This window comes from Arachis duranensis, chromosome 1 (assembly GCF_000817695.3).
Source record: "Arachis duranensis cultivar V14167 chromosome 1, aradu.V14167.gnm2.J7QH, whole genome shotgun sequence".
Taxonomy (NCBI): domain Eukaryota; kingdom Viridiplantae; phylum Streptophyta; class Magnoliopsida; order Fabales; family Fabaceae; genus Arachis; species Arachis duranensis.
In genome coordinates, this window is record NC_029772.3 from 101332427 (window position 1) to 101343704 (window position 11278).

The 11278-nt window shown below is 30.1% G+C and overlaps 1 protein-coding gene across 1 annotated transcript; it reads left to right on the forward strand.

The window, feature by feature from the left end:
- The first annotated feature begins 4373 nt into the window (after positions 1-4373).
- Positions 4374-9111, forward strand: LOC107469543 (sodium/pyruvate cotransporter BASS2, chloroplastic). Its single transcript, XM_016088916.3, has 12 exons — positions 4374-4838; positions 4951-5056; positions 5729-5849; positions 5956-5997; positions 6082-6195; positions 6270-6332; positions 6558-6685; positions 7114-7195; positions 7432-7483; positions 7578-7789; positions 8494-8583; positions 8691-9111. The coding sequence occupies exons 1-12, from the start codon at positions 4709-4711 to the stop codon at positions 8766-8768; spliced, it is 1218 nt and encodes a 405-aa protein (XP_015944402.2). The 5' UTR covers positions 4374-4708; the 3' UTR covers positions 8769-9111.
- The last annotated feature ends 2167 nt before the right edge of the window (positions 9112-11278 follow it).

Genomic DNA, 11278 nt, shown 5'->3' on the forward strand with positions numbered 1-11278 from the left:
ATTTTTTTAAAAATATTTATTATATTTAATTTTATTTAATTTTGTCTTTAAATATTTTTAATTAATTTAATTTTATTTCTAACATTTTTTTATGTCAAAATTATTCTTAGAAGTTTTCAACTTTTTTTTCTAATATTTTGCATGAAATTAATAAACGGATAACTTTGATACAAATCGAAAATGTTAAGGGCAAAATTGAATATAACTAAATGTTAGAGAATATATTTTAAAAAAATTATAAATGTTAAAAACAAAAGATATATTTTATCCTTTTAACTTTTATTTTTGGAGAATCTAGATTTTAAAATTAGATTTTAGAATATAGAATTAAAGACAAATTCAAGTCCAAATTCAACTAATGTTATGGTTGAACACCAAAAAAAATTATTAATACTAATTAAATTCAATTTATCTAATTTAAAGGACAAAAGCAATAAAAAAATTATTAATACTAATTAAATCTAATTTATCTACTTTTGTATCCAGTTTTTTGCTGCAACAATTCAGATGGTGGGGTCATCAATAATAATTTGTTTACTAATGCAAGTTCTACTATTATAGGCAACGTCCAATCTCATTTCAACACCTCAAATTTATACATGTAGATATTTTTGACCATCTATACAGTAGCATTGGCCTAAAAATAATGCGAAGTGTATAGTTTTTTTTCCTATGAAATCTTTCAAGAGTGCAAATTTGTGTTTGGGCAGAGATTGAAAGAGAGTTGAAGTAGCATTTAGTAACCTTGAAGTGCGAAGAAAGCATATGTACAAACATGGTTTCATGGTTAGGTCATGATCATAGCTCTATAGGACAAGTAGTTGCTACTTGCTACTTCAAAACTTTATTTCTAATCTCCCACTTAATAATAATAATAATAATAATAATAATAATAATAATAATAATAATAATAATAATATATAATCAGATCAGATGTGAGGTTTAGGGCCATATAACACTTCTAACCTTCACCATTCCTTATCTTAAGGAACAACCAATAGTAATAGTATACTAATACTTAGAACTTAGAAGAAACAAGAATTGATGAAATAAAATACGACATAGCAATTGGAAGTGGATACATACATTAATAAATGCCGGCAAATGGAATACGAATGGACCTACTTCCAAGTCATATAAGCATTCAAGCAGCACATTGCAATCTTCATCTTATGTTTCCACCCAATAGATTTATGCCACAAATTCACATACTTGAGCCTTTTTGTCCCCACCATGTTCGTATAATTTTTCATACGTCCTATTTTTCCACATGACAAACAATTTCATGAGGAACATATTCTAGTGCTCTAAAAGAAAAAGAAAAAAGAAAAATTATGGATATGGCCCCATTTCATATTCGGCTTGACTAACTACAAATCATCGAGAACTAAGTTAGCAATTTGCAAATACGTACATAAGAAGACAAAAGCTAATATGTGAAGAGCTGAAAATGTATAGAGCTTAAATGTTCATAATACATAAGAGAATCAGAGAATGTTGATGAGAAGAAATAATGGATCATTGTATGTTTCAAAGGTGAATTTTGTATTAACTTTCATGGTTGTAGAATATAGATTTATAAGATCAGAATAAAAGGCTGTAGCAGATTTGTTTAATTTGGATTGGCATATTCATAAGAGTGAGGATGTCTCTGCAAGAGATGTTGACACTCAAATCAGCAATAGTCTAACAATCTAAGAAATATAAGAATTAGGAGTAGATGACATATCTTGCGTATGTGTTAAGTTCTTTATTTATAATGTTTTGACGATGAATCTGAAAAACAAATTCAGGTAGATCTGTGCGGAATATACACAAGATTACGTTTTTTTGAGATAATATTAAATTTGGTCTCTAAATTTGTATGTGAGCCTCAATTTTGTTCTTAAAGTTTCAATTGTTTTTATTTAGTAAACTTTACGAACATAACTCATGTTAGTTTTTGAAATAATTTTCAACGTATAAACTTAACGGAACACTGTCGTAGACTGTGTAAAATAATGTCGTTTTAGTTTTGACACTCAAATAATCCGAAAACATCATAAATGGTGTTTATTAAAATTTTACCTAACAAAATAAGTGATATGACGCCGTTTTTGAACTATTTAAAAGACAAAACAAAAACTGCATCATTTTACAAGTTTCAACTTGACATCTGACTGTTTATATATATAGGGACTAAGTTCTTTAACAACACGTGTTATTTAAGTAATTAACCAACTTTTTTAGTATATTGTTACAATTAGCAACTTCCTCTTCCAAATGTGTGCTGCTTCAATGTCTCACATAGTTGCTACCTACTGCTAACTGCAACTTCAATATGGTGTCATAGTCATTAGTAAATTGCATGAACGACATCGAATTGAATACATTCAACTAATTACAGCAAATATGCCTGCAGCAGTTCCTGTCAACTAGCTAGCTACTCACTGCATGAATTTTAACTCTTATTTCATGGAAGCATCTACAGTAAGTGTTACATGTTAGTATATATATGAGCATATGTCAAATCAAAGAAATAAAAAGAAAGGACTATTAATTACTTGCAAAGCCAATAAACTTTTTTCCTTTTGATTTCTTATAAGGCCTGAAGGAGTGTATGGACCCATGGATACATATGCACATGTCAATGGGAATATGATGAAGACTTCAAAAGCATATTACAATAAGAAATGGTCCCCTAACACCCCCCAGTAGCCAGTGCCATCATTGGAACCTTTGCTTAGACAACAAAATACTGTCAATAACTTAGTTCCAATTATGAGACTATAGTAGAGTAGACTTTCATCTTGGTTTCTGCTCCATTATTCATTGCACTATCATCAATATTCTTTGTTAAATTTTGGAATTGGACTTGAATGTTTAAAAAGTTTGTTAGCTAGAAACAAGAGTCCTAAAGCCACCCTTAAATTGGACCTATAGCTATATTATGCAAAGGTAAGTGGGGCATTATGCTTCTACTTGCAACCACAAATCACTAAGGCATTCAGCAGGTTCGAGAGCTCAAAATTTTAATCATTGACATAGGCTTAAATGAATCATCACTTCCCTCTTTGCAACTATACAAGCATTACAAGTTTATGACAGACTAGAGAAGTGAATTCCTACCATCTTTTTAAATCATTTTTTAGCTATATTTATTATATAAAAAAAAAAACCAATGTTAAGTATATACTAAAATCAGTTATCAAAATCAACCACTAGTATAAAATGTATATTAAAATACAAAATATATATTGAAAATGAGTTAGATAATATATGTATTTATACACAAATACATAGTAGCAGATTTTAGTATACAAATAATATTTTTTGAAAAAAAAAATATACCAATATAAATGCATAGCCTGAGATATATATTTAAGCTTAGTGAATATTGAAAATTGATGACAAAATTGGACAAAACAAAACCTGAAATATGAAATGTTGCAAGTGAAATTTCCTAAACTCTTATCAATATCCTCCTTTCTTTGTTTAGCTTTTAGTGTATAGTAGTATGTATATGTATATCATAGACTAGTCAACAGGAATAGCAGGTTGCCAAATGCCAATATGTAAAACATTATGTACCATTTCATACATCAATTTTCCTGTATTGTATTTGTCAATTCTCAGTTTCATCTGTCAAATTGGATATATACTACCACTCAACTGTAAAGAGGCCCACTACTAAGTGTCACCATTCATTTCCATTGTTTTTTTTCTTCCATGTGTCCCTCCTAGAAAGGTATGACTCATCACATAGATAATTTTTACCTACAAAAGTACGTTCAGAATTTTTGACTATTATGAAGCTGTTCACAACACATGATTAACATGCAGTTATTAAATATGGTACAAACACCTTCTACTTCTAAATAATTAATACTAGAGAGGAGGGGGATTAAGTGATGATCAAACTCATGATGATATAGTGATATATATTAATATATGTAGCATCATGATATGTTAACTAAGTCTAATTGTAAGATTTCATATTATAATTCAGACTTTTTTCTGAACTTCATATTCTTATTATGCATTGCAGTCTAATATAGGTGACATGTATTGGCAAGAATGAAGTACTTCTTTGTAATATTGCAATTCTTCGTGTCCTTAAAAAGAAATATCCATCCAATTAAAAACATAATTATCTACATATATATTGAATTTATCATGAAACGTATTTATTTTTACATTATCTAATATTCTCATTGTCTATCTATATTTTTCTATCATAAAATTTCTGTCCTTTTAATTTAATTTTCTTATATTACATAAAAACATGTTCTAACCCTGATAGCAATAGGGTAATCAAAGTCAAATTCTCAAATTTTCACAATTTTGGGATAAAAGCAGAGAATTTGTGCATGTACAAATGAAATTGATGAGTGTGATCATTGAGACTGTTTGATAAGGAGTTGAGCCTTATCAAAACACGAAACGTGCTCCCCATAATTTCTTGCGAAATGGCTGAATATGGAAAGAAACAAAACGAAAAAGGGGCGTCTGTGGTTCATAGTTTTCCACGCCACCATTCCCTCCATATCCATTATCCACAACACCATCACCCCTTTCTCTCTGTCATTCTCATAATAATAATAATCATCTCCGTTTCACTTTCGGAGTGTACTTCCAACTTCCGAGGAAACTGCATTACTTCACTTTCTGCCATTTAATTTTATGTCATACTTCTTCAAATCTTGCATGCTTTAACCACCACACGCCCATGGCTTCTTCTTCTTCTTCTTCATGTTATTCTTCAGTGTCTAGACTCATTCTCAGAGGCAATAGGGTTCTCCCATCGGATCCTCTGTTTAGGTCAACGCCTTCAACTTCTTCTTGGAATACCCATCTTGGTACTATGTCATCTGACTTTTCTGCTGCTGGAAAATGGGCTTTGCTTATCTGAATGATTTTCCTATAAAGTTTTGATTTTTAGTTTTTTCCACTTTTTGGGGTATCTATCAGGTGTAAAAGGCGACATTTTTCTGCGGTATAATGGAACAAGCTGCTGTTCAATCCGGAGCGAGTTGCGGGGTTCGTTGACTCCCATTATCCATGAAGTTTCTAGAAGGTAATCTTTTGAAGCTGAGAAGCTCTGATTTTTGCAATCCTAATATGTGTTGGAACTTTAGGACTTGTGGCAATCGCGGTTGACTTGATTGAGTGAGAATCAGATTAGAGGTTAATGAATTGATACTGTTGCATCACTTACAAGTCATATATTGGTTGACCCCCCATAGTGTGTTAGAATCAAGAACCTGCTTGTGTTATATCAAACATATATTGGTTGGTCCAATTTGTGTTTGTGATAGTTGAATGGATAGAGGTTTAGGGTACTTTAGTTAGTATTCATAAGTTGAGAAAACGCAGTGAACTGTTAATCTCATATCTGAAACATGGAATTTATGTTTGGTGAAACAGTTCCTGAATCCTGATTCTATCTTAAATCTGGAACATGGGAAGAAAAAAAAACGAAAAAAGAAAAAGAAGAGGGAAAGAAAAGAAGCATTCTAGTGAGCATTTCCATTTGCTAAGCTTCGGTTTAAGCAACTTGGTCATTGGTCCCTTTGTGCTAGTTATCTTTATGTTTGTACTAAACCTGATGGAAGTACTTGCATTGCTTTAGATTGTCCTGCTTTTACAATGGTACTGGTGGATAAATCTTTGGCTGTATCCTGTTGCTGGAACATCTACGTTTACATATTTTATATATGTGGAACAACTTGTGCTTTTCTACGTTTAGGAAGTTTCAAATGTTGTGCAAGGCTTCAACAAATGTATCTGGGGATGTTCCTGAAAGTTCTGGGGGATTGAGCCAGTATGAGAAAGTGATTGAAACATTAACCACTCTTTTTCCTGTATGGGTAAGTCCAACACTTTCTTATTTCAATATAGCATCAGTACCTCAATCTTCTCTAATTTTTTGTTTATCGGTTAGTAGTCTGAAAGTTTGCTGATTTACATGGACAGGTCATCTTGGGGGCTATCGTTGGCATTTACAAGCCAGCTGCTGTAATTTGCTATGTCATTTCAACTACTTACATGGTTGAATGGAAATTTGTTGATTAACTTCTGTGACGTTGTGGCTTTTTCCAGGTAACTTGGTTGGAGACAGACCTTTTTACTCTTGGTTTGGGTTTCCTTATGCTGTCCATGGGCTTGACATTGACGTTTGAGGATTTCAGGCGATGTTTGCGAAATCCGTGGACAGTAAGGGACTAATCACTTATCTAAAATGGAAAATGTATACATTAGTTATTTTTATTTTATTTTTTTCTTTGCAGGTCGGTGTAGGGTTTCTTGCACAATATTTGATCAAACCCATGCTAGGCTTTGGCATTGCAATGGTACTTATTATTAATGATTCATTTGGTTGGACCTTTAAGTTTCATATATCTCTGTCCACCATTTAAATTAGATTTTGAAATGTGTTATGTCTGCTTATATCCTATGATGTCTGCCGAGAATGTTGTCAAAACAATGATATCAGCCGTAATGGACTAATTGTTATTCCAGTAGTTTGCATCTCAATCACCATGCATAATATTCTAACATCAATTTCTGATTGTCAGACTCTCAAACTTTCAGCTCCTCTTGCAACTGGTCTGATTCTGGTCTCGTGTTGTCCTGGAGGTCAGGCATCAAATGTTGCAACATACATATCCAAAGGAAATGTTGCACTTTCTGTTCTAATGACAACGTATGTTTAACAAGTGTATGCATTCCCTTGCTTGCATCTTCTTCTTATTTGTTTTACACTTTTTCCTAGGTGGTCATCAGTAAAGCTCTTGTTATGACTCTTTTCTCTCTTAAGGTGTAAATTTTGTCACTTGAGTAGAAAATTTTCTTTCATTAATGTTCATGGATAGAAACTGGAATCAAGAGAGAAAATGTGGATAAAGTTAAAAAATTTAGCTGAACTAAATCAACTCAATATAGAGGTTTAAGCTATGCTTGGAACATGGAAGTTATATGTTTAGCTTTATCATCATTGTATTTTATTGTATCAAAGCAATTAACTTCTCCAGTATACACTAATGCCAGTATGCCATTAATTAAGAGAGCTTTTATTCTGAGATACTATTTTGGGCTTCAGAGAGATATAAATATATCATTTACTGTCCCCAGGTGTTCAACTATTGGAGCTATCATTATGACACCACTCCTTACTAAGCTTCTTGCAGGCCAACTTGTTCCAGTTGATGCTGCTGTAAGTTGTAGCACACTTGTCGTTTAGCCTCCATGAAAAGAATGTTGCAAGAACTTTTCTGCAAAATATAGATGTTGGATTGTAGACAGGATGCCTTGTCAATCTATAAGGCATACTCACTGTTCTGCTTTATATACGGAAGTTTTCCCATCGTTTGAGTCATGAAAATCCCCACTCCTATGTGTTAGTCTCACTCATGTACTGAAACTTTCATTTTTTTTTTTTCTCTTCTTCAGGGTCTGGCTATTAGTACCTTTCAGGTTGTTTTAGTCCCAACTATTGTGGGAGGTAAGAAATGGATCTTTCAAGTTTTATGTTATATTATTTGGTTGGACGGGAAGTTAAATATAACTGATGTAAATTTTATTTTTTTATCTGGCAGTTTTGGCAAATGAATATTTTCCCTATTTGATAACGAGAATTTATACTCTTCAGATTGGGCAAGTTTCGGAAGTCTTGAAAACTCAAGGAGCGCAGCTGATACTGCCGGTTGTTTTCCTACATGCTGCGGCATTTGCTCTTGGTTATTGGGTTTCAAAAATATCATTTGGGGAATCCACATCCCGCACAATATCTATAGAGTGTGGGATGCAGGTAAATCTTTGTTATCTTCTTTGGAACTATCTATCTGGTTTGAGCCCATTTTCAAATTCTTAAAATGTCTGGAGTCTATTTGGATAAATAGTTTCTTAAGCACTTTCTAGAAAATAACTTTTGAAAAGTAATTTATTGGTAAGCTATTCTCTGTTTTGATGTGAAGTTACAAAAATATATGCTTTTAAAAATCTCTTTTTGAGAAGTTAGATATGTTAACTTCTTGAAAAGCACTAAAAGTGACTTTTTGGGAAGTTATATAAGCTATATAGCCAAACAGAGGAAAGTTAGAAGATGAGAAAAAGTTAGAAGATGTAACTTTTTTGCTTACAGAAAGTCATAAGTTATATGATTTATGTTCCTTTAGTTAATTATATCATGTCTTTTAGAGTGGATTTTTAATATTTTAGCTTACAGAATTATATTCATTCCCATTGATAGTATCTTCTTGTGCTTGCAAGGAATTTCAGAAAAATTGACATCAAAGCACACATTTGTGAATTTTTCATATATTGAATAGTACTCAATAATTAAGAAATAATATTTAGATCAACAGTGCAAGATGACATTGAGCTGCATTAATAATACAAACATTTATATTCTCAATTGATGCTTAGACTTGTGCTTTTTCAAATATTTATGGAATCAGAATCAAGGTAACTCTCGAGGTCTCTAACCTTCTATTTTTTATTTTTTATCTGCAGAGCTCCGCACTTGGATTTTTGCTTGCTCAGAAGCACTTTTCTAACCCTCTTGTAGCTGTTCCTTCGGCCGTGAGCGTAGTTTGCATGGCAGTGAGTTTGAATATTTTCTGATCCTAGACTGTTTTACTTACTATTATTCATGTCTTGTAAAAAGAATTAGGAATCCAACAGTTTCTAATCTTCCTGTTTTGATGCAGCTTGGAGGGAGTGCTCTTGCTGTCTATTGGAGGAATAGGCCAATCCCTCTTGATGACAAAGATGACTTCAAAGAATGAGGGAAAAACAAAAAAATCATGGCTTATCTTCAATGAATTGCATGCCCTACAAATTGTTTTCCTTTTTATATTAGGACACTATTTTTGTTTCCTTTTTAAAATTATTTTGAATCTACTAGCTAAGCAACAATTTATAAAAAAGAATTTCGGATGAGTTTAGGACATTTTCAACAAGCATGCCCCTTATGTGGTATTCTTTTTGGGGTGGTGGTCTTTTTTTCTCCATCATTTGTTAGAATCCAGAAGATGGACAGAATTTTGGAATGATGGTAAATAATATCTTTACATGATGTTCATTTTGTGGCAAACAATATTTATACCATAATTACTGGTTTACACATTATTTGTCAGTTCTTTTGTTTTATTATTATTATCAGAAATGATATAGCAAATGGTTACATAAAGGTATTTGCTTTTTTGTTTTGTTTTTCTTGTTCATTTTTTTGACTATTTTTTCCTTTATTTCCTATTTACAGTATTCATGGTGAGATTGATGTAGTGTGAGTTAATCTTGTATGTGCAATTTGCCTAAAATCATTTATTTATGTTTAATAAAAGTGAAGTTTACCTAACTTCTTCTAAAATAATATATAAGTTATTTTTCATTATGTCACATCTTAATTGGTTATTATCTTAATCATAGTTGAGTTATTTTATAATTTATTATTTGAGATTGATAATGGTATAATTTCTTAAAATATCAAAATTCCACTTCCGATTAATTGAAGCACATTTTCACTCTCCTATTTTTTTCATCACGTATTCCAAGTATCGCCGTGCATCGTCGCCATCTACTGCCTTCTTTTCTTTCAGTGCATCATCTCTTAACGATTTCGTTAAATTTTCGTCGCCCGTAATGGTTAATTTAATTATTAAATTTTAAATTAAAAAAACATATCTTTATTTAATTACAGGATGAAACATATATTCATATGTAAAATATAATATAAAATAAATCTATTTAGATTATTTAAAAGTATAATTAAAATCAAGAATATATAAATATAATACTAAAATTTGTACTCTAAATAAGTAAACGTATTTTTTATCATACATAAATTATTTAAAAAAATAAATAAATTATTAAAATTAATAATACAAGTTTAAAATGATAAAATCCAACTTTTTTACTGTATTTTGTTATAGTATTTTTATCTTTTAATTTTTAATTTATTAGTATTTTATTGTTTAATTAATGATTAAACAAATTATTTTTTGAAAAATTATTTTTGATATTATCTTAAAGAAGAGACCAATATAACAGTTTAAAAAATAACATAAAAATAATATTTTAAACAAAAAATATTTAATATTAAAATTTTTAAATACAAAAATAAATTGTATAGATATTTAAGAGATAAATATAAAATATACGTCTAAAATAAATAAATTAGACAAAAATAATTCTCTAAAGAATAAAAATTTTATCTCTTCCTTAAGATAATACAAAAATATCTTAAATTTGGTTATTAAATTTCAAATTTATCTCTTAAACATCTATACAATTTATTTAATCATTGATTACATAATAAAGTATTAATATATTAAAAATTAAAAGAATAAAAATACTATAAAAAATACTTGTAAAAAAGTTGGATTTTATCATTTTAAACTTGTGTTATTAATTTTAACAATTTATTTATTTTTTAAATAATTTATATATGATAAAAAATATATTTACTTGTTTAGAATACAAATTTTACTATTATATTTATACGCTCCTAATTTTAATTATATTTGTAAGTATTCTAAATAGATTTATTTTCTATATTATATTTTACATATGAATATATGTTTCATCATGTAATTAAATAAAAATATTTTTTTAATGAAAAAATTTAATAATCAAATCAGCCATTAATTATGTTGGTAAAGAGTGATCTACGACAGAAAGAGGAATAAGTGAGAGGACAAGAGATAGCGATGACGTCTACACTAGCTATACTAGAAAGGACGGCGAAGTGACGGGCGACGGGAATTCAACTACTCATTAAGGGATGATGCAGAAGGCAGTAGATGGTGACAATGTCTTACGACTGCGACGGCGATACTTAAAAGAATGGAAGCTTCGTGACGAAGAAAGAATGGAGGAGTGGAAACGTGCTTCAATTAACGACGGGAGTGGAGTTTCGATATTTTAAAAAATTATACCACTACCCATCTCAAATAATAAATTACAAAATAACCTAATTATGGTTAAGATAATAACCAATTAAAATGTGACACATCATAAAAAATAACTTACATATTATTTTAGAAAGAGTCGGACAAAATTTACCTCTAATAATTATTCTAATTATAACAAAAAGTACTAGTAGTTTTTCACTTTTTATTTTTATTATTGAGATTGTGGTGGTGTTTTTAAATAATATGGAGAGTTGGTGTGTATTTTTTTATATGGATGATCACAAATTTGATCCTCAGATTTGTGGTTTTAAATTTTTTTTTTTTAAATTTACAAATCTGAAGGTCAGATTTGTGCTTTAACATTAAAAATTTTTTGAAATGCA

Excerpts from the sequence above, each read along its gene's own strand:
- LOC107469543 (XM_016088916.3), top strand. The coding sequence starts at position 4,709 with ATGGCTTCTTCTTCTTCTTCTTCATGTTATTCTTCAGTGTCTAGACTC. Across the intron at positions 4,839-4,950 it reads TTCTTGGAATACCCATCTTG|GTGTAAAAGGCGACATTTTT; the intron begins GTACTATGTCAT and ends GGTATCTATCAG. Across the intron at positions 7,790-8,493 it reads CTATAGAGTGTGGGATGCAG|AGCTCCGCACTTGGATTTTT; the intron begins GTAAATCTTTGT and ends TTTTATCTGCAG.